General features: G+C 33.4%; 2 protein-coding genes across 2 annotated transcripts; both read left to right on the top strand.

The window, feature by feature from the left end:
* Positions 1 to 1,517: 1,517 nt before the first annotated feature.
* LOC123668405 (multidrug resistance protein homolog 49-like) lies at positions 1,518 to 22,878 on the top strand. Its single transcript, XM_045602139.1, has 24 exons — positions 1,518 to 1,631; positions 1,893 to 2,037; positions 4,615 to 4,715; positions 9,233 to 9,404; positions 10,884 to 11,008; positions 13,100 to 13,295; positions 13,985 to 14,209; positions 14,791 to 14,977; positions 15,057 to 15,199; positions 15,925 to 16,133; positions 16,689 to 16,783; positions 16,869 to 17,045; positions 17,749 to 17,864; positions 18,233 to 18,373; positions 18,447 to 18,629; positions 18,771 to 18,974; positions 19,168 to 19,297; positions 19,390 to 19,585; positions 19,731 to 19,893; positions 20,028 to 20,222; positions 21,502 to 21,711; positions 22,042 to 22,188; positions 22,481 to 22,589; positions 22,671 to 22,878. Exons 2-24 carry the CDS (start codon positions 1,918 to 1,920, stop codon positions 22,757 to 22,759), a joined length of 3,633 nt encoding a protein of 1,210 aa, XP_045458095.1. The 5' UTR covers positions 1,518 to 1,631; positions 1,893 to 1,917; the 3' UTR covers positions 22,760 to 22,878.
* On the top strand, positions 20,818 to 21,243 carry LOC123668406 (NADH dehydrogenase [ubiquinone] 1 beta subcomplex subunit 7-like). Its single transcript, XM_045602140.1, has one exon. It carries the CDS (start codon positions 20,851 to 20,853, stop codon positions 21,214 to 21,216), a length of 366 nt encoding a protein of 121 aa, XP_045458096.1. The 5' UTR covers positions 20,818 to 20,850; the 3' UTR covers positions 21,217 to 21,243.
* Positions 22,879 to 24,266: the final 1,388 nt, after the last annotated feature.

The raw sequence follows: 24,266 nt of genomic DNA, 5'->3' as shown, positions 1-24,266 counted from the left end.
TATTATCGATATATAAAATCTGTATTGCAAGAGACGGTGGCAAGAGACCGGACGGTATAAGTTTGATTCCATGGAAGATGGGCTGGGTGCTGGTATGGGATGCAACCTGTTGAGGCATGCTGGCCCCTATCCATCTACATGGGACCAACAACAGAGCTGGTGCGGCGTGTGAAGCGGCTGAAAAAACTAAAGCATGCAAATACAGGGGTCTAGGCTCCGAATATGATTTTGTCCCATTCGGTGTCGAGACCCTTAGTCCGTGGGGTCCTAGCGCTATAAGGATTATTAAGGAAATAGCAAAAAGGTTATTCGACATCACAGGAAACCGAAGAGCTGGCAGCTACCTCAGACAAAGAATTAGTCTAGGTATTCAAAGGGGGAACGCTGCCAGTATCTTCGGAACCTTACCTAAAGGGACTCCTTTTAATAATATATTTTAATTATTATTTTATTATTTTTTTAAGGTTTTTAGTCTTAAGTTTTCATTGTTCTAGTATATTTTTTATATAGATGTATATTTGCTTCTAGGAATCCCTTATGTCAATAAACTTAATAATTATTTCTCTTTTATGTTTTAAATAAATCTTGTTGTCTTTGTTGTCTATACCTATTATTGATATATAATATAAGCAATTAAGCAAAGCAATAACGTCTGAAAACATGGCTTATTAATGTTACCAATTACCGTTATAAAATACCGCTAAATAGCGTTTATGTTTCTTGATACCTATTATACAGCTAAAAATATTAACATTAATTAGGTAACGTATCATAATGTTAGTTACAATACTGCTTCGAAACGACTAAACAAATTTTTATGAAATTTTGTGTGTATATCGGTTAGGGCTTAGAATCGGCCAACATCTATTTTTCAGACCCCTTAATTATTGAGGGGGGGGGGGGGAGATTAAGGGGTTTAATAAAATATATGGCAAAACAAAGTAATATATATGTACCTACATAATAATAAAAATAGACTTCTTAAGTACGTGAGAATGACTTTCCGAACTGCGAGTGTCTCATTCCTTTCATCCCTCCTTCCTATCATTGTCATATATCATACATAGCGCTTAGCAAAAACTCCCCCAAATATCTTTTTTCATTCTCGTCCCCGACATATAGATCAACAATTAACTAATTTATTGGATAATAAATTTATCTTATGTTGTTTTTTTTTTTTTTTTTGTAGAAAATCACCGGAAACCGATCCCGACCTAAAAATATCATACTTTCAAATTGTAAGTTCATATTGAAATTAATAATTTAATAAAAATGTTCGTTAATATCAAAATTTTAATTTGTAGTTTCATATATAAACTAGTTATTTTTATTTAAATATGTATTGTTGAAATTGTATTTTTTTTTCGACGTTTATTGTATTGTATGTTTTTAATTTCTGTCTTAATTATGTTAATTTTCATTTTTAATTGCAAGTTTCGATACGCATCATGGGTGGAACTTTTAGCGACAATCGTTGGTATTTTGGCGGGTCTGCTCAGCGGCGGCGGCGTGTGCTACAACTTAGTGCAGTTCGGAGAATTAAGTACGGCCTTCGTAGAGAGGACAGCTCAACAAGATCGACTTTCAAGCTATTTGCCGCTTTCTAGTCTGTTTGGAGGAGGTCGAAGATTGTAAGTATTGAATTTATCTAATACCGCTATCTTGTTAAAATATATTTAAAGGTTAGTTCCTGTTTGCATTATATACATAATAAGGCCATAAACAAATAACATAAGATAAAAATTGTAATCTTCATATGATATCTATATAAATATATATCTAAGTGACTAATATATTTCCTTTAAATTTGTACCTAGACGAATTATTTTTTAAATATCCTCAGAACATCACATAAAATACTTATGTTAAATTATTTTAATTTTTAAATCCAGATGTAACGCCTCACATGAAGAAAATATGAGAGCTCTAGTAGAAGACGGGACGGCTATGGCGATCGGAATGTTCATTAGTATTGCAATATCTCTGCTGCTGTGCATGATATCAGTCTCCCTCATAAGTTGGAGCGCTCTACGACAGGTACATGAGAAGCAATAAATTAGTGTAGAGTTGGAGTCAATTATTTTGAATCGATATCAAATGATAAAACGTGAGCACATTATTACGTAACGTCGACGACATATTTTAGTGTCGTAAAACTAAAGAAGATTGGACACTTTGTTGGTCCAATTTTTTTTGGCGAAATAAATTTATTGTCATAATTTTTCGTTCCCATCAACGCTGTACGTCACTGCTTTCGATGGGTGCGATCACGTGGTGTGGTGTGCAATGCGCACTGCGCACGCCGGTTGAGTGACGTTTTATTGTAATTGTTTATATTTAAAACATAATCTATCGTCATGCCTTTGGCGGCCGTAAATTGAAAAGAAAAGCGCAGCCATTAAGTCACCACTGTAGTTGCACAATCTGTGTATAAGACCGTGGTATGATGTATAATTTGAATTTGTCATGTGTCGAATTGTTTGTTTAGGAACTGGCGTTAAGCGTTTTAGTTATCTCTGTACTGTTAGATCCTTACATATGAAATTGGCGTTTTGTATGGTCGGAACATACAGTCTTTTTTATACATATAATGTATTTAATTAATCAAAGTATGTACCATTGCTATCTATGCACTTATGCCATTTTATAGGTAGTTTAGCTGTAGTAGGGATTGATACCTTTACTAAAAAAAAACATTCATCGGGAATCAATAAGATGTTCGAAGGCGGTTTGGACTGCCCCATCGGAGTTGAATTTTTTCCCTTGTAAGAAGATATCCAAATTTCGAAAAAATGGTAATCTGTTGGAACAAGGTCCGGGGAGTACGGTGGATGTCTTAGATGTTTCAATTGAATCTCCTCTAGTTTGGTAGCCGTCTGTTGTGCAGTGTGTGGTCTAGCGTTGTCCTGAAGCAGCAGTAGCCTAGAGCGATTGACTAGCCTCGGTTGTTTAGTAGCTAACTTTTCAATCATGGTTTGCAGTTGCTGACAATAGACATCTGCTATAATTGTCTGGCCAGATTTAAGAAAGCTGTTGTGAACGACATCGGCACAAGTCCACCAAACGCTCACAAGTAACTTTTTTGAGTCCATTTTTGCTTGAGGCAGGATTTGGCTGACTCCCAGTGCTTAGCCATTGCGATGAGCACTTGCGATTATCGTACATGATCCACTTTTCATCACATGTAATGATTAATTTAAAATTCCTTCATTATTATGCCGGTTGAGTTATGCAACGCAGCAAATAAGCGCGTTTGTCGGTTTAATTCACTCATTTCATGAGTTAACTTTCAAGTTTTTTACCTTCCCAATTTGCTTCCAATGAATTAAAACTGTTATGATTTAAAACCGCAGCCTGCAGCTAACTCGGACGTGTTTTGCACTGGGTCCGCTTCCACAATAGCCTTCAATTCTTCATTATCAACTTTGGTCTCCGGCCAACAACGGGGCTAGTTCTATAGGTCGAAATTTCCAGAATGAATACGTTGGAACCAAAAACGTAATGTGTTTTTTTGCGACATCGCAGCTAACACGTTATTAATCCACCGAGCCGTTTCTACAGCACTGGGGCCACGGTAGAACTCATACTCGTAAATAACATGATATTTCAAGTTTTCGTTTTGTAAACTGAGTGACGCAAAGATGAAAACATAACAATAAACATATAACGATAAACATATAGGAAAAAACAAATGAATTACGGTTTTTGAAAAGCAAATGCATGAGAGAATGAATTCTTAAGCAAAGAGGAAATATTTGAGATTAACATGGCCAGTACGACAAAACGCTAATTTCATATGTAAGGACCTAATATTTTGCGTCTTTACGTGCGAACAAAAGACGACATGGTTATTTATCTTTTCAGTCTTACAGACAAGCACTGGCTTCGATACATTATCGCTTAACTCATATGCCACTTGTGCGAAAGGACCGCTTGAGTGTAATTCATTTGTCAATATCTACGTATATATAAATATATATCTTGCTCTATAATAGTTATGCGCAACTATAAACAAAAGTAATTGCCTTAATTGATGACCTTGCTTCAGATTGTCTCGGTAACCTTATGATGTGAATTTAAACAAAGTACCAATGTTGATCAAATGAACTCTGATTATGAAAATATACTTATTTTAAACTATATTGAGTACAAAATCCAGTCTATAAGAATTTAAGTTAAGAAAGAATTCAAATAAAAACTGCTTAATTAAATAATTGATTTTATACAACAAGTACGAACGTAAATAAAAATGACAAAAGCGTGAAATCAATTATGCAAACTTTAATTTTAATAAACTTTTAATGCTTAAACTGATCTTAAAACACATTTTTAGTTAAAATTGTAACATTTTCTATATATAACTACGTCGGCAAACAAGCGTACGGCTCGCCTAATGTTAAGCGATTACCGTAGCTTATAGACATCTGCAATACCAGAAGCATCGCAAAAGCGGACTCTATCCCCAATTGTCAGGAGTCAGTCTACCATTTTATTTAATTTTCTTTATTTGTTACTTTGTAAAGCTTTAGATTTGAAGTGACAACTATTATAGTTTAATTATTACCAGTATTATTAAATTCCAAAAGTTTTTGGTAATTATTTTATTGTTTTTAGATCACGAGAATACGGTTATTGTTTCTGGAATACGTACTGCGCCAGGACATGACGTGGTTTGATACTGACTCTGAATTTAATCTGGCTTCTAAAATGTCTGAGTGAGTATGTTTACTTTAAAAAAGGATATTTAATAAAATACAATGTAAAAAAAAACACTTTTTCAATTAATACTCGATCAAGTGTCGTTTATTATTTAAATGCGAACACAAACTTTATTTAATGATTTAATAAATTTGAAAGTGAAATTACGTCGTTAATTTAGAAGACCGAGGTATTTATATCCTATATGTATAAGAACGATAAGAATTTGTTCATTCAAACAAGCGACATTATCTTGGAGTAAAATGACAATAAAGTCGTAAAAAGTTATTACTTTATGGCGACTCGTTAAGCTGACTTGCGATGTATACTGACTGTAATAATAGAATTATCAAATTAAAAGTTTAATTTTCGTTATTTTACGAAAGAATAATTCACAAAAATAGTTATATATACAAAACTAGCTGACTCGGCAAACGTTGTCTTGCCGCTAAACGCTATTTAAAAATAGAGGTTGGTGGTAGAAGGGTGAAAATTTTGGGTTGTATGTATTTTTCAACGCCACATCATAATAAAATAAAAAATAAATAATTTATCTAAAAATTAGGAAAAAAATTTGGGGTGGACTACCCTTAACGTTTAGGGGGATTAAAAATAGATGTTGTTTGATTCTCAGACCTACCCAATATAAAATAAAATTTGATTAAAATCAGTTTAGTAGTTTAGGAGTCCATCGCGGACAAACAAAGTACCTAATGCGTAATTTATATATTAGTACCTGGGTGACCAAGCTTAGCTCGGTAATTTTAGTAAATCGTATGTTTTGGGAATCATATTTAAATACGAATTACATATTGATAAAATATTAATAATATTTTTCGATTTTACCGACATTATAATAAAAAATATGAACTAGCTATTTAGATAAAAAATAACGAGTGCAATTAGAAAAAAAAAAGAAAAATAATAATCGATCTTGGAAACATGAGGATTTGAACAATGATTTTTCCGCTCGATCGAAACCGGCCGATTTTAAGGTGCGAAATTTATCTTCGTATTCTAACGATATTGTAGCCATTTTTTTCATTGCCTAAAAACAGGGATAAAACGACATTTCCTAAAAATGAATCCTAGCTAGATTTATTTATCTCCCCCGAAATCCCCTGCATACTAAATTTCATGAAAATCGTTAGAGCCGTTTCCGAGGAGTTTAACTACAAACACCGCGACACTAGAATTTTATATACCTATAAGACTAGCTGTACCCTGCCCTGCGCGCGTTGCTACGCTTGTATTTCTTTTTTCTTTGGTCGTACTAACTCAGAAACCTTTGTGGGCTCGTGCACAACACTTTGCTGAAGATCATGACATGATTAAATGCATAGTTTACGATTCTATAGAGGACATACAGACAAACATTTATTTTATATATATATATACATATATATATATCCGTCTTATTAAGATGTTATTTTTTGAATTAGTATCGAAACCTGCGCAACCCAAAATTAAAAGTCGTAAGTCGTAACACATAACTAAAAACAAATAACAAAACATAGAATTACGACGCATTGGCGCAGCAGCACTGGCTGTTACGCTGGGTAATAGCTACACATAACTTTTATAAAATAAGTTACTAGTTAAATCCGACGTATTAATCCGTCTTATTAACTCCGACGATATTAGTACCTTTTTTACACTCCAAAAATTGCAGAGGTTTGTCCGGAGTGTTAAGTTTGAAAACAGTTCATTTAGGCAATTAAAAATAAGGTGGGTATTCTAAACATTTTTGAATATCATATCAAAAATTGACCGTTCCAGCAGACAAGGTGTATGGTTTTAATAAGGTGGGTAGTTCTACAAACTGAAGTTTTTTTTATTTATTATTACCATACAAACATGTAACAAAAGTACAATTTACACATTCACAAAAAAACTAATTAGGTTTACATAGGAATATGTCGTTTATCAATATTGTCGTTTATCAATAATCATTCGCAACACAAAAATCACAATACAGTAGTAGGTATAAGGTAGTATTAAAAGAAATCCGATTCAGTAAATACAATAAAAAATATACATATACAAACATGTTAAATATACAAAAACAATATAAATACAGGCTGTTATAACTTTTTCAAGAAATGCATCTTAAGTTTGTATTTTATATTTGTTGGAGTTATATTATTTCTTAATTCTAGATCAAGATCGTTAACTAAAACCGGAATCAAATAGGCGCTGGTACGTTTGCCGTATACATTTTTGATTTGTGACTTGACGTGTGGCAATTTTGTGTTTCTTTAACTCTTGAATATCCCAAATTGAAGAATTGTTCTTTAAGTAAATTGTAATTTACAAGGTCGCGAACGGCAAGTGTTTTACAGATTTTGAATAATAGATGATCATTATTGGCGCAGTCCATTTTAATTTTAGGCGGTACAATGTTTTTAATTATTATTTGCAATCGATGAATACTATTTAGGTAAGTGCGATAAGTACATCCAGGTTATAAAGGCATTATAAATAAGCAAACGTGTATGGAAAGAAATACGGTTTTTTATTATTACGATGTTGGCCAAAAATGCTCTTAATTTTTTACATATACGATTAATATGTGGTTGCCAGTTTAAGTTATATTCATTTAAATAAGTTTATCGGCTTAGTTACTTATATTGCGTGATTTTTATAGTGTGAAGCTAAGTATTCTTTAAAAAAAATATTCAATGTACAGTTTTGACTTTACTACCATTTTATTATATGTATAGATAGATAGTGATTCTTTTCTTAAATGCCAAATCTAATCCATTCAACAAGCGAGGAGTCAAATATTCCGTGTTCCTTTCACCAATATTACTATAATCAGCCCCTTATAAAATCGTTATAATCTAATAAATGAAATTAGTAAATCCCACCAAAAACATTTTCATGTAAAATGTTGCCAAGACGAGATCATATGGCTCGCACTGTCAAAAAGTTATCAGATCTCATGTAGAGCCAAGCTTCTAACTCTACACGCCCTAACTCTACAAGCCCTAACTTCACAAACTCTACACCTTAGTCAAAATGTGTGGCTTGGCCGTTTCGCTACCGTCACGTGGGCGTAAGGTGAAAATTCTTGTCACTGTTTTTTACTTTTCTGTCATACAATAGTTCTATTAAAGAAAAAATAAAAAGAAGAAGAATAATTGATATACATATAATACAAATAAAAATAAAAAGAGAAAATATATTTTTATAAATGAGACAGGAAAGTCGTCATCTACAAAATCGGGAGCCGGTAGTAACGAAACGGCCAAGCCACATATTTTGACTAAGGTGTAGAGTTTGTGAAGTTAGGGCTTGTAGAGTTAGGGCGTGTAGAGTTAGAAGCTTGGCTCTACATGAGATCTGATAACTTTTTGACAGTGCGAGCCATATGATCTCGTCTTGGCAACATTTTACATGAAAATGTTTTTGGTGGGATTTCACTTCTTTTTGTAAGTTGCTTATGACAATATTATAGTTGCATTTTACCTCCGACACATTTTATACCATAAATATTATCCAATCTTCACCATATTCGGTTTAAGCACGCTGTTTTTGATTTTATGTTGAACTGATATGCAAACGGTGATCTCCGCCAAAACTTAAATACCAAAAGTACAAAATGTAAATTTTCGACATAAACTAATAACCGATTTTTATTTTTTATGCATTTTATTATTATTATTAATAACAAGGAGTCCCTATATCAATTTTCAGACCTCTAGCATCAAAATTTGCGGAAGTCTCATACAAACTTCCATCCCCTAGTTTAAGGGGTTGGGGGGTAAAAGTTCCAAGTTTTAGAATTTTTTTGTTGTTTGTGTACTAATATTAGCTTATATACCAAATTTCAACTTTCTGGGACTTCAGGAAGTACTCTAAGAATTTTGATGATCATCAGTGAGTGACGAAATCGGGGATTTTAAGATATCAATAAAATCTAAAGTATAAGAACTATGCAATTGAAACTTTATATGTTTAATAAGTTCACTATTGACATCATATCCCCAGAATTTTGTTTATCTAGTATAATCCAAACCCAAGTTATGAGGGTGCAAAAAAACGACGAAGCACTTCGAGAAAAGATAGGTAGTGCTTTTCGTTTTTTTTTTTTATTTTTTTTTTATTTCGTCTTGGCGGGGGCACTACCGTTCCCCCTGATTTTGACAAGATATGCCTTAATTTATTGTTTCGTAAGCAAAACGAACCGTTTTCTAAATGTAGGAACCAGGCTAAAGTCGTTCTTATACTCGTATACAGAGCAGTGGATTTACATGTATAAAATAAATAGTAATTGGACTTGTTTGAATCAACAACTTTGTATTTTGATTGTAAAATCTGAGTTTCGCTAACACAAATATGTTCTAAATAGTAGTTTTATATCAGTTAACGTAGTGTTAGCAAGTTTGCGATATTTTAAAAAACTTAATAAAAGAATGTAATATTCTTAAAACTTTAATAGAAAAACGCGAATAACGACTTGTTATATTTCTTGATTTTTGTTTTACTGAAAAGAAATTTAACGAATACTACTATTGCAAATTGGTTACAGAAACATGATGAAAATTAAAGACGGTATGGGAGAGAAGCTTGCTGTGGTGGCAAATCTAATTGGAACCGCTATTATCTGTCTCTGCCAGGCTTTTCCAATGGGCTGGGAATTATCACTGGCTTGTTTCACCATTGTACCATTCTCGATAGCGGCGTCGGTCGTCTTATCTAACGTAAGTTACTGTTTGTTTCTAGGCATTTCTTTTTTTCTCCTGTGGGGAGGGCAAGGTTTGTCTAGAAGTGCTAATTAACTTGCATAAATTAAAAATATTTATTACATTTTATTATTAGTGCAAGTACAATGAATATATCTGGATTTTAAATGATTAATAAAAATAAATAAATTTAAATTCAAAAATAAACGTTAAAGTCCGCCGAACAAAGGCTCCAAATTCTGAGGTGTCAAAATTACATTTCCAGTTTTTCCATTTTTTCGCGCATATTCTTGCCAAGTCCAAACAACCAAATAACTGGCTATAGCACTATGGCATCGTCGATAGTTTGTTCCTAAATTTTTACAAGATTTAAGTTCACACGAATGCCGCTAGTTACCAACATTACCTAATTTTTTGTATTTTACCGACACACCTTGTTTTTCCCTGTAGTCTTCAATTTTAGCTAACCGACTTCCAAATGAGGTGGAGGTTTTCAATTCGATTGTATGTTTTTTATGTATGTTAACCTCAGAACTTTTTGACTAGATGGACCGATTTCAATGATTTTTGTTTTAATCAAAAAATGGTAGGTGTCATATTAGAGAGACTTTACTTAGAGAAACTTACTAGAGTACTTTTCAAGTTATATGTATAACTATGTGGTGTCATGGAACACCAGGAAGGAACGAAGTTTCTTCGAATAGTTTAGAAGCAACACAATTTGAAAAAAAATTGTTGAATTTTATATATATTTTCTAGTTCTTGATTTTTTTTTTTAATTTTGTTGATTGGTTTTTATTTAAGTACATAAAATTATTTAGGAAATTTAGTATATTAGAAAATAACAAATACCGTAAAATAAAATAAATCAAAGAAAATAATAATAATAATTCAAACTATTAAGTGAAATAAAAAAACATATGTCTTTTTTATTTTTGTCGACAGCATAAAATTACATGAATAATTAAAAAAAAAGTTTACTAGTAATATTTTAGTTTTACAAACGCCATATTATACAGTTGTGTGACTGATATTACGTCACTTCTGTTATATATTTTTCTTACGGTTTTAGTATCACATTTTTTTCAGTTCGGTCGCCCAGCCAAATGTTAAGCCTGCCGTAAGGAACTACGTTCCAATAATGCGTATTTGCTTGACTATATTTTCGTCGACGTCGTAATATTGTGAAGGTTCTTGTTTTAATCGAAAGCTGCATCAAGATCTGATAACTACTTCTTGAGTAATCTATGATAACACGAATTTACTTGACTATTTTTCGTTTGTTTGCATTGTTGTACTTGTCGGTGTAATTAAATTAAATTTAATTTCAAAACATCAAAAAAGAAAGTAATTTTTATTGAGTTCACTAACTTAACATGGCATAAACTGTTTTCATTCGCTAGTACAATCATAGATATTTTCTAAGTACATTTCCTCAATAATTCATTGATGTTGTTATTATTTCTGACTGAGTAAACTCTTTTTTTTAATTTTCAGTACCAAACAAAATCTTCGATTCGAGAAATGGAGTCTTACAGTCAGGCTGGTAAGCAAGCTGAGGAAGTTCTTAAATCCATAAAAACAATAGTTGCGTATGGCGGGGAAAATAAAGAGGTTGACAGGTAAATTAATAGTTTTATATAGTAATATTTTTACTCTTAATCTTCTTTCTATTTCTACTCTAAATCTTATAGCGACAACGCGTTAGCGCAACGGTCCACCAAAAGCACTGGTTTGTGGTGGTTGCGCTGCCGGTTGCGTGTTCGATTCGCGGACATGACAAACCTTTGTATTGACTATATACAGACGTTTGCCATGGTCTGGGTATTTGTGCAGTCCTTGTAGGTCTCCCCACCGTGGCTCGGAGAGCACGTTAAGCCATCGGTCCTGGTTGTTATCATGTACACCTGATAGCGATCGTTACTCATAGTAGGGAATATATCCACCAACCCACATTGGAGCAGCGTGGTGGATTAAGCGGTAAGGTCCTCCTATACTAAAATAACATCTGTTCATATGTCACCTGTTTCACCGTGATTGGGCCTCGTCCAGATAATAGGAAGCAGACTCGACATTGTCTTGTATATAATTATATTATTTCTCTCTATCACGAGCTTAAAAGAACTTTGAACATAAAAAACCATTCAAATTATTTTATTAGTAAAAACAAACTTATGCTTGCTATTCAACACTAGCAATTTATAGACGGTGACATTATACGGTGCTTGCATATTGGACAGTACTGATCAATTGCTTTGCGCATCTTTTCGTTTAAATAATGATTAATGAGCGCTATTTGATCTGTTAAGCAAAAAAAATAGATCCTTATATATGAAATTGGCCTTTTGTCGTCCTGGCCACTTTTGATCTCAAATATTTTCTCTCTGGTTAAGAATTCCAAATTTAAATCTATACAGCTATTTACTCATGTATTTGCGTTTCGAAAACCGTAATTCATTTGTTTTTTGTTATCACTAGTGCGTCACTCAGTTTACAAAATGGAAAACTTGAAATATCGTGTTATTTACGAGTACGAGTTCCACCGTGGCACAAGTGCTGCAGAAACGGCTCGAAGGGTTAATGATGTATTTGGCTATGGTGTCGCAAAAGAAAACACAGCGCGTTTTTAGTCCCAACGTTTTCGTTCTGGAAATTTCAATCTGTAGAACAAGCCCCGTGGACGGCCGGAGACCAAAGTTGATAATTGAAGGCTATCGTGGAAGTGGATCCATCAGAAACTACGTCTGGGTTAGCTGCAGGCTGCGGTTTTAAATCACAATAGTTTTAATTCACTTGAGGCAAATTGGGAAGGTAAAAAAGCTTGAAAGCAACCTCATGAATAGAGTGAAGCAAACCGACAAACGCGCTTGACTGCTTAACGCAGCAGTCAAGCGCGTTTGTCGGTTTTGCTTAATTTCTTCATTATTGTTAAGTAATGTAACGACATTACTTAACAATAATGAAGAAATTTTAAATCGAATAAATACATGTCATGGAAAATGGATCATGTACGATAATCGGAAGTGATCATCGTAATGGCTGAACACTGGCGAGCCAGCCAAATCCTGCCTCAGGCGAAAATCGACTCATAAAAAGTACTGCTGAGAGTTTGGTGGACTAGTTCCAGTGTCGTTCACTACAGCTTTCTTAAAACTGGCCAGGCAATTACGCAGATGTCTTTTCTCAGCAACTGCAAACCATGATTGAAAAGCTAGCTGCTAATCAACCGAGGCTATCGCTCTAGGCCACTGCTGCTCCAGGACAACAGACGGCTACCAAATTACAGGAGCTTCAATTGGAATGTCCAAGACATCCACCTTACTTCCTGGACCTTGCTCAAACAGATTACCATTTTCTTCAAAATTAGGATAAATTCTTGCAAGGGAAAAATTTCAACTCCGATGGGGCAGTCCAAACCGCTTTCAAATATTTTATTGATTCCCGTCCGAATGGTTTTTTTAGTAAAGGTATCAATAAACTACCTATAAAACGGCAAAAGTCCATAGATAGCAATGGTACATACTTTGATTATTTGAATATATTATATATAAAAAAATCGCCTTTATGTTCCAAATATATTAAACGCCAATTTCATGTGTACTTAAGAACCTAATATTGGTATTATGTTGTAAATGAAAACACTTTTTACTGGTTGATAGCTATATCTTGTTTTCATTAATTTAAGTTAAGCTTGTCTCAAAACAATTTTTTAGATATCGCCGTCTCTTAGAGCCTGCGGAGTTGTATGGACGTAAGCGTGGCCTGTATACCGGCTTGGGTACAGGTTTCAACTGGGTTCTGACGTACTCTCTGAATGCCATCGGCCTGACGTACGGCGCTAGGCTTGTACTCATGGACTTTGATAAGCCCACCGATGAAAAAAAATATCTCGTCGGTACTGTCTTCAGCGTTAGTATTATTTTATCACTCACTCACTTCAGCCTAACAAAGTCCACTGCTGGACATAGGCCTCCACAAGTTCAACTCATTTGTGTTGCCCATAGTCACCACGCTGGGTAGGCGGGTTGGTGACCGCAGGGCTAGCTTTGTCCTACCGAAGACGCTATTATTTTATACGTATAATTAGTTATTGTAATGAAATGAAAAGACAATTATTTGAGACACACACTGCTTACAGACATACAACTAATAATTGGGTATTCTATTTTTTGAGGTATGAGGTATATAATATGGCACAAAAAATTTAAAAGAGAATAATTTTCTTTTTCAACTACTGAACTTAATTTAAGGTGTTTCATTTCAAATTTCAATACATTCATAACATTTTTTAGAGTATAACTTTTTTTATAATGTAAATTCTTATCTTTCAAACTTGTAACCAGACATATTTTATCAGTTGCAATTTATAATATTACTAGCTGACCTAGCGAACTTCGTATCACCTTATTTTTTTCTGAAATATAATAATAACATAATATATTAAAATAAAATATAGCCTATCTTTTAAGTTGGATCAAACTGCACTGTGTGCAAATTTGACTAAAATCGGTTAAGTAGTTTAGGAGTCCATTGAGGACAAACATTGTGACACGAGATTTATATATATTAAGATTACATTTTGGCCGTACTTTTTGCAGATCCTTTTCAGTTTGTACATGGCTACGCAGTCAATTACATTCTGTGTTCCTCATGCAGAAGTCTTTGCATCTGCTCGCGGAGCAGCTGCTAGTATATTTAAACTGCTTGATAGAAAACCTGTGATAGATTCTCTCGACACAAGAGGAGTCTCACCCAGACGAGTCATAGGAGAAATTTCCCTAGAAGATGTTCACTTTAGCTATCCATCAAGACCGAATGTTAAGGTTCGAACACGCGTTTATTTTTTATTATTCAAGTGAAACCACTTCACAGAGATAATACTTCGTCTTCCACGAGTATAACAACTTATTAGGTTTTATACTTTAAGTCGTATATGGCTTCAATTACTTTGAGTTTCAATACTTGACACATCAGTTGATACCAATAGTTGCAGCTTCAATCCAATCAGTGGTAGTTGAATGACCTGTTTTGTCGATAATAAAGTGTCAAATAGTGAAAACGTAAATTATTTATTCTTTTTTCACTATAATATTAGTATAAACCACAACAACTTTTAACTGAGGTAGGGCAGGAATTTCCTGCTCAAAATCTGGAGCAGCCTGACTGGCGTAGTACAGAAGATCACAGCTAAATAATACTGTTTTCAAGCAGTATTGTGTTCCTGTTGGTGAGTAAGGTGACCAGAGCTCCTGGGGGTATTGGGGATTTGGTCGGCAACGCGCTTGCGATGCTTCTGGTGTTGCAGGCGTCTATAAGCTACGGTAATCTCTTAGCATCAGGTGAGCCGTACGCTTGCTTGCCGACCTAGTGATATAAAAAAAAGACAGTTAATATGTTGTCGCAGGTTCTACAAGGGTTCTCCCTACACATTAAAGCTGGGGAATGCGTAGCACTTGTGGGATCTTCAGGTTGTGGCAAAAGTACAATACTTCAACTCCTGCAAAGATTATATGACCCTCTTCATGGTGTAGTGAAACTTGACGGCAAAAATCTCAAAAATTTGAATTTGAGTTGGCTCCGATCTTCTTTGGGTAAGCATTATATAGTTTTATTGTTGGTAATAGTACTATTTAATTTTGTATTAACTAAAATACTTAATTTAATATTCAGGTGTTGTAGGTCAAGAACCAGTTCTATTTCGTGGTACGATTCATGAAAACATAGCTATAGGCAGCCCGGAAGCTTCACGAGAGGACGTTCAAAGAGTTGCTGAAATTGCATATGCTCATGATTTTATTACGCATCTTCCTAATGTAAGAATAACACAGTATACTAATTTAAGGCTTCAATAAAACACTTGCGGTATAATATTTTTTATCTACACTAATGTTGTACTTGACTTATAATTACTACTGTTATAGCGCAGACAACAAAACACTCAATTTAAGCAATTTTACATGATGGTATAATATCTACATCGATATCGTAAAATCTCATTATAACATCGCGCGCATGCGCGCAGCTGCGCTCTCATTGGTTAGATTTTAATGGCGGCAAAATCACTGTGACAATACACGTACGCGTGAATTTAATTTAATAAATTAAAAGTTAAAAATGGATAGCGACGATAATATTTGTACGCCTCCGGATATTCTAGAATTGGCAATAAAATTAACTCACAATCTTTTGCCAGAAAAATCTAGAAAATTGTATGAAAAAGAATATAATAACTTATTCCGACTCCGTCTACGAGCTCTACTGCTTGCCCCGCGACCGCTACAGCTGCTGGATCAATAATTAACATTAACTTTCAAAATTGTACCATCCAAAATTTGAACAATTATTATAAATAAACTATTGTCAGCTTTTACTCTTGTTGTTTGATTAATTGGATTAGTGAAGATAAAGTAGTGTATGCAACTGTCATATAATGAAGGGTATTAAAACACGAGTGTGAGTTTATGAAACGAGCGCAGCGAGTTTCATAATAGTAGTTCATAAACTACTATTAATCACTCCTACATAATCTAAATAACAGGGCTACGACACTGTTATTGGGGAAAGAGGCGCATCTCTCTCTGGTGGTCAAAAGCAGCGAATCGCGATTGCTCGTTCATTGTTACGCGAGCCAGCCGTGTTGCTACTTGACGAGGCGACGTCTGCTCTCGATAACCAATCTGAACGTCAAGTGCAAGCTGCATTGGATAGAGCTAGTGCAGGACGAACTACACTTATCGTATCGCACAGGTTAGTTTTGCTGTCCGAATTGAGAAAAACCAAAAATTCTGAAATGTTAAATAGATATAAGCTAATTACCTAAAGTTAGTCTTAAGGTACGGTCTATACATTGGTCGGTTATAGAGGAAAATGTTGGAACTCATCATGCTTCGTACCCTCTCGTACTTGCAGTGTTGATCTAGGGCCGCCTTATATTATTATTGTTCAGTCGAAATTTTTTGTCTAGCGACATTAACTTGTGTATGAAATCTTTTAAAAGTATAATACAATTTTAACAGATTTCAAAAAAGGAGGAATTTGACTGTATTTTCTTTATGTGTGTTCATCCTCATAACTATTTACAGGGTTTGATAATTTTGATTTTTCTTTTTTTAATCGAAAGTTGGCGCTTGCATGCGCGCACGTAGTATCATTTAAATTTGATCGAGATCTGGCTATTCTTTCAACTACCTACGTTGTATTACTTGTCGATTTAAATGGAAGTCGGGTTTTTTGTTTTGCGAACAAGCATAGTTATAAACAAGCAAATCACCAAATATATAAACCATTTTTGTTACTTTTCAGACTGTCCACAATTGTTAATGCTGATCGTATTATATGCATGGATCAGGGCACCATTGTAGAACAAGGGAAACACGAGGAACTCATGAAAGCGAAAGGTAACTTTTGACCAATTTGAATTATACTATCTTCAAAAAAAAGTCACTTTTGTAACAAGGCTAATAATATTTATCTTGTATAAAGGTTTTTATTACAAACTCGTTACAACTGGCAATGAAAATAAGGAACCAGATATTATAGAGACGTTAGCTGAAGAAGAAAACGAAGAAGGCAATAGTGGGGAATTGACTGTTGTATCGCGAGTCGATGTAAAGCGACGGTCAACTAGGAGGTTGGTTAGACATCATTCAACAAAAAGAGGTAAAAACATTTTTATATGCAAGATAAACTTTTATAATGAATATCTATAATTTTTTGGAACGATGTTCCTTACGGCAGGCTTGACATTTGGCGGGGCGACCGAACTGAAAAAAATGTGATATTAAAACCGTAAGAAAAATATATAACGGGAGTGACGTAATATCAGTCACACGACTGTACCTATACTAAGACGTTTGTAAAACTAAAATATTACTAGTAAACTTTTTTAAAATTATTTATGTAATTTTATACTGTCGACAAACATGAATAAAGACACATGTTTTTTTTTTATTTCACTTAATAGTTTGAATTATTATTATTATTATTTTGTTTGATTTATTTTATTTTACGGTATTTGTTATTTTCTAAGATACAAAATTTTTAGTACATCTTTCTTTAGAACTAAATTAAACTTATTGTATATTTTGCCGTGGTAAAACGAACCAATAAATCCATGGTTAAATTACTACTAAAATATTCGTTGAAGTCTTAAGTCGGAAAATAAAAATATTAGAAGGAAAAAATACATGTTAAACATACGTTACATTATCTTATGTACTACAGAGATCAGATCTTTTGAAGTTGTCAAAAAGTTATGTACGGTAACTTAAACTATTCTATGATACTTACGTAAACGAAAAATTATATACCATAATATATAATAAGATAAAGTGAGGTATTGATAATGTATAAATGTCTTTAGAATCTCACGATTGGATGACACCACGAGGATCTATCACTTCTGTAATGTCTACTGGCTTACAAAGTTACGTATACAACGCTGAATATGATTCTGAAGAAGAAAAGGACGACGATGAAGTATGTAACTTATACTCATACATTATGCTATATGCATTGTGTAACTTTTATATACTCCTGTGACACAAAACCTCGCACATTAAAATATCATAAAATCCTGCTTAAAAAATAATGTAATATAAGCATCTGTCTCAAAACGATAAGAAAAATAGATTTAACTTCGTCGATAGTAACTTTTATTTCCTGATTAGCGCATTTAAACAATGGCGTATAGTTTTATGGGCTAGTAATTTTTTTATCTGGCTTTTTATTTTTGAGATTGGTGTGTTAATGAACATCAAGTTCCTAAAAACAATTCCAACTCAACACTTAAAAATTTTACAGATCGAAATTGGGCTGATATTTAATTTTTTTTATGTTTATTCTAGGAAGTAAAATCAGTCAGTGATTGGGAACTCTTAAAATTAAACGCTCCAGAGTGGCCATTTATAGTCATCGGTTCAATTGCCGCTTTTATACAAGGGTCTTGTTTCCCAGTCTTTGCTCTATTGTTCGGATATACTTCGGGGGTACGTTTGCTTTAAAAAAAGACCGATTGCTGTGTATATAAGAACATTTATAACAAATAATTTAAATTTTCAGATATTCGTGTTGCCCAATAGAAGCGATATTTTATTTTATGCGGACTTCTACTCGGGAATGTTTCTTGTGGTAGCCGCGGTGGCTGGTATATCTATGTGTCTACAAAGCACTACATTTACTAATGCAGGACTTAAGATGACTACGCGACTTAGGCAACAGTACTTTTCTGCGTTGCTCCGACAGGTACTTTCTTAACTTATAAGGAGTTTTTCGTTTTTAAATACTATTACATTTACTTTTCATGTTTATTTTTCTGATCTTTGTTTTTAATATAAAGAAATTTATCATTAAACTGAATACATTAAAATTTTAATTTAAATTTAGGAAATCGCCTTCTTCGATAAGGAGTCCAACACTGTGGGAGCAATGTGTGCCAGGTTAAGTGGTGACGCGGCTGAAGTGCAGGGAGCAACTGGCCTAAGAATTGGATTGATTTTACAAGGGACTAGCTCGGTCGTAGTAGGTTTTATCATGGCCATTTGTTATAATTGGAAACTAACGCTCGTCGGGACTGCATTCTTACCACTTGTTAGTTATTATTTATTTATTTGCATTGTTGTTTATTTTCTGAACTTGAAAGAAAATTACAAGAATAATGTGTCCTATAGGTTTATAACACCATTTATAATTGAAATTATTACAATCACATTAATAAAGCACCCTAAACAAAATGCATCTAAGCGTAATAATATAATTTAACATATATTTATTTTGCTTTTAGATGGTTGGAAGTATTTGGTTAGAAGGAATCATCTCACAGAAATCTCAGACAGACGAACGGAACGCAATGGAATCGGCGACGTCGATTGCCACCGAAGCTGTTGTCAGTATAAAAACTGTACAAAGTTTAGGTAACTTCTACATAAAATAAAATCTACCTAAATATTGGATTAAAACATTAAGTAGTTTAGAGACTATGATATACCAATTTATTGTAATGCAGGTGTTGAGCAAGTATTCTTAAAGAAGTTTAAAGAAGCTCTAGTTGTATCATGCGCTGCCGTCGCTAAAAAGACACGATGGAGAGGACTCGTATTGGGCTTAGGAGTCTATGTTCCTTTCATGTCCTACTGTAGCGCCACAGTCTACGGCGCTGTACTTGTCGCCAATCAAGAATTGGAGTACAAAGTTGTTTTGCTGTAAGTTTATATAACAAACATGAAAATGAAATTAAAAAATATATTTGTTTAACGTACGTCAAAGCAGTTTTGTTCAAATATATGATATATAGAGTGAATTTGCGCTTATTTCTTTGAAATAAAATGGCTTATTTCTAATCCCCAGAGTAAATGAAGCTCTTATGTATGGCGCATACATGTTAGGTCAGTCACTCGTCTATGCTCCCAGTTTTAATTCTGCAAAAGCTTGTGGAGCAAGAATTTTGTCAATAATAAATAGAGAACCTAAAATAAGAACAGAACCTGGACTTAAGGATAGAAAAGATTGGGTAAGGGTCTTTCATTGTCAACCACGTCTAAAAATAGTTTTACTTTCAGTACCCGCTTATAAATAAAGCACATCGACCTTTGGAAAAAGACAATAGGCTTCAAAAGCCACTACCTATATGATATCTTTGTTTAGGTTGCAACAGGAAACTTTAGCATCAAGGATGTGGAATTTAGCTATCCAACAAGACCTCACCAGAGAATATTGAAGGGAATAGACTTGAAAGTTGAAGCTGGTAAAATAGTTGCACTCGTTGGGGCTTCGGGTTGTGGCAAATCTACCATCTTACAACTACTGCAAAGATTTTACGATCCTGATACTGGCAACATTGTGAGTTAAAATTATTTTAAATAATCTTTTGGTATATTGTGAGCTGTATTTATTTTTAGTTTATATTTCGAACTATAAAATATTTAGTCTTAATCTCGTAATTAATATCTAAAGTTAGAAGAGGACTCGTTTCCACGCGATATTTATTTTGTCAATTCGTTTTGCCAATATTTCTGTTAGTTACATATTTTAAACAAGAAATTGTACAGTACTCGAAAACCCGGCAATAAATAATGCATATCGACAATTGAAAAGAGACAATTTCGATAATTTCGACTTCGTAGCATGGTATAGTCAAAAATTCTAGACCCTACACTTTTCTTATTTTCTGATTGACAAAATTTAAACAATACAGCAATAAAAAGAGTAGAAAAACATTTTGTTCGGATTTTAAAGTATAATTTAATTAGTGTCTGGAAATAAATACTGTCGACTAAAGGTGTCTGGCAGTGTGAATTTCATTTTTTTTTAAATACTTAGCAATGTAAAATAGCACCTTTATGGTAATGCTGGCCAAAATATAAAATGTGTTTGACACGATTATGTTATATCAATGGACTGTGATTCAAATGACATTGCTTAGTAATTTGTGTCAAATCGAATTAAGCTACTATTATAATGAAATACGATGGGACAGTTTATGGGAACATTTAATACGCGGCATTTAGACTTAAAAAGTGATGATAAGCCGACATTTGATGCTAAAATTGGTTTTAAATGTGCAAGAGCGAAGCGCGAAATGATAGCACCTAACGATCACCTAGTATCAGCGCGAATACCATTAAAATATAGAGATTACTGCGCACATTACCTTTTGGATTACCAAGTGTGCAGATATAAGCACATGCCGCTCTTGTATAAATGTCATGAACAAAAGCACGCATACTTGAACTGTGAAAAAGATGATTACATCCTAAGAATGAAAGAATTTGAACGAGAAAGGAGACTAAGAGAAAGAGAAATAAGAATTAAAAATAATTCTAGTAAATGCTGATTACACTTGCTTAATACAAATTTTTTTGAACTTACAACGACTTTTATTTAATACAAAAATTTATATTTTGATACCGACCAATGAAATAGCTTAAAAATTTTGCAATAATTTTAGTTATTTAATATACTGCGATACTTAAAAAATGTACTTCACGCGACTAAATCATAGTATTACTTTGTGTCTTTTAGCGCGAAATTATTTATTAAAAAAACTATTTTCATCTACCTTAACAGATAAAATATGTCACAATTTAGTTTTTCTTTTTTTATTCACTTTTCTATCAAGGAATTGGATGGACGCGACACCCGCAGCTCACTAACTCTAACAAGGCTACGCAGGCAGTTAGGTGTTGTCCAGCAAGAACCCGTCCTCTTCGATAGGACCATTGGAGATAATATAGCGTATGGAGACAATAACCGTAAAGTTACAACCTACGAGATTATATCGGCTGCCAAAGCTGCCAACATTCACAACTTCATCGTGTCTCTGCCTAAGGTAAAAAAAAATTAAATACATGAAAAAATATAGACTGAAAAATTTAATATAGTCCAGTCATTTTAGGCATTTTAAACCCCAATCTGCGGATATTTACATCTTCGTTACAACGCCGTAATAAAGGTGTACACAAAAATTCAGCTCACTAGGAATTTTTCCGCAGATAAAACCTAAAATGACTGGACTGTATATGAACCTACTTAACTTGTACCTTTATACATTTTGAAAGTAGAAGCTGTCTGCCTAGCAGTGTGTTATTTTTAAGATGTAAAGCGCACTGTAACAATGTATTATGAATAGGTTGTTCTAATTAAATATTTACTGTTTAAGGGCTACGACACGCACTTGGGATCAAGCGGTGCTCAGCTTTCAGGTGGTCAAAAACAAAGAGTATGCATAGCAAGAGCGCTCGTACGATCTCCGCGTCTGCTTCTTCTCGACGAAGCGACATCGGCGTTAGATGCTAACAGTGAAAGAGTAAGTTTCTAAAATTAAAATTTACTTTTTAATACAGCAAAACATAGTAGCCAAGTGTTAAAATGAGTTGTACATGAATTTAAACACGAACCAAAAATATTAATAAAGTTAAATATCTGATAACAGCATGTTTATACCATTAATCCTTAAAAATGGAGTGTTATAAGTATTTTATATTAAACAAAGCCTCTCACTATTTTACGAGTAGTCAGCGGAAACAATATAAAATTAGAGGCAAAATTAGTTGAGCGCGTGAAATTTGCCGTTAATAGATTTTACGTCATGTTTATAGGCTGTATCAGAAGCATTGGAAAAAGCCGCTAAAGGAAGAACGTGTATTACCATCGCTCATCGTCTTTCTACAATAAAAGATGCCGATTTAATCTGTGTTTTAGATAAAGGTAAAAAAATAATTAATTTATACATATAACACCATTTTTATTTCAGTTGTCTTGTTGATTAACGTTTTTTTTTTTTTTAAGGCAAAATAGTGGAGCGAGGAACGCATAGTGAATTAATCAGTATGAAGAATTATTATTGGCATATGTGTAAAGGACAAAACATTACTTAAAAATATATATTCTAAAAATCCGAACTACACACCAAAAAATATGAATAAGAATTGTCAAATAAAGTTTAAACGTAGAATATATGTAAGACTACTATTTAAGTAAACTTATTTTCTATTTATTTATTTTTTTATTTTTTTGTGTCGAACATTATTTTTATAAATTACTAGCTGACCCGGCGAACTTCGCATCGCCTAACACAAACTTTATCGTATGGTATTAAAGTTCAAATTGACTTTTAAGTATTATCACAAATCTTTTGTATGGGAGTATAGAAAAGTGTTGTTTTTAGACTTTTTCAGGAAATTTTTTTTTTTTTTTTAGAATTTTTCTCTCCATAAGAACCATCCTCGTACTTTAAGGAATATTTTAAAAAAAGAATTAGCGAAATCGGTCTAACCGTTCTCGAGTTTTGCGCTTAGCAACACATTCAGCGACTCATTTTTATATTATAGATAATATATGTCTAAATTTTAATATTATAAATTACTTTTAGTAAAGGTTTCTTAAGGTGTAATAAAACATGTAATGTTATAGAAGCTTATCATATAATGTTATAGAAGAAGAATATCTTCGAAAATAAAGCTTTTATCGACACTAGCACCGGTTTCCGTGACTACTTTAATTAAAAACTATCTACTGGTAATTTGCGGCTGACTAATGGCATCTATCTTTATTACTGTACCTATAATAAAACTCTTATTCCAAAAACAACCAGAAGAAATTTAAATTAAATACAATAAATGATTAAGTTTTTTTTTTTATGTTTAAAATAAATAAAACTGTAAACTGGCGTAGCGTATCCAGAGTAAACATTCAGAGAAACACACAGAGAAATTTCACGTGCCCAACGATTTTATATTTGTTTGATCAATACCCCAGATTGATGAGAAGATTGGTGCGATCTGGTAGCTAGGACTTACCGAAATATTTTATTTTTTAGCCTTTAGTACATAACCTAATCACATCATTTTTATTGTAATAAAGTCGTTTAGTTTATTTTATTTTTCAAGTTTTTAGTTTTGTTGTTAGTTGATACTTCTCATTCTATTGAGTTAATGTATCTAATGCCTCACTATTACATGGTTTGTTTCCTGACAATTTGTTGCAATCTTATTCTTCAATACACAACCCTTCCAAAGACTACTCGACTCAGAGCTACGTATGCTTGTCCTTCCTCAAACAATTTTGAGCCTAAATATGCAACTACGTGGTCTACTGTGCTACTTGCGTTTTGTGGACAGTGGGAGCCCAAGACAAAATTAAAGGCAACATCCTTCTTTCAACCGTCTCATAATTGAACTTTGCCGGAAACTGTATGGCTTTATGGTGAATAAGGTATACGGCATCTTTTCAAAGCCAATCTGAAGTTACGGTACATCTGTTTGGTACATTTGTATTCAACAAAATTGAGGTCAAACAATTTCTGTGATGTAGCCGATAACCAATCGGATAATCCGTTTACTAATCCTTTTGATACGTCAAGATTAGAGCGCACCATAACTTCTC

Source organism: Melitaea cinxia, chromosome Z (genome assembly GCF_905220565.1).
Source record: "Melitaea cinxia chromosome Z, ilMelCinx1.1, whole genome shotgun sequence".
NCBI classification, from domain to species: domain Eukaryota; kingdom Metazoa; phylum Arthropoda; class Insecta; order Lepidoptera; family Nymphalidae; genus Melitaea; species Melitaea cinxia.
The sequence above is the reverse complement of the archived record's forward strand: the minus strand, read 5'-3'. Positions and strand labels throughout refer to the sequence as shown.

Bases quoted from the DNA above. Each gene is read 5' to 3' on its own strand.
- LOC123668405 (XM_045602139.1), top strand. From the start codon at position 1,918: ATGAGAGCTCTAGTAGAAGACGGGACGGCTATGGCGATCGGAATGTTC. The intron at 15,200-15,924 runs GTAAGAATAACA...TCTAAATAACAG, and splicing joins TTATTACGCATCTTCCTAAT to GGCTACGACACTGTTATTGG. The intron at 19,298-19,389 runs GTAACTTCTACA...ATTGTAATGCAG, and splicing joins AAAAACTGTACAAAGTTTAG to GTGTTGAGCAAGTATTCTTA.
- LOC123668406 (XM_045602140.1), top strand. From the start codon at position 20,851: ATGGGACAGTTTATGGGAACATTTAATACGCGGCATTTAGACTTAAAA.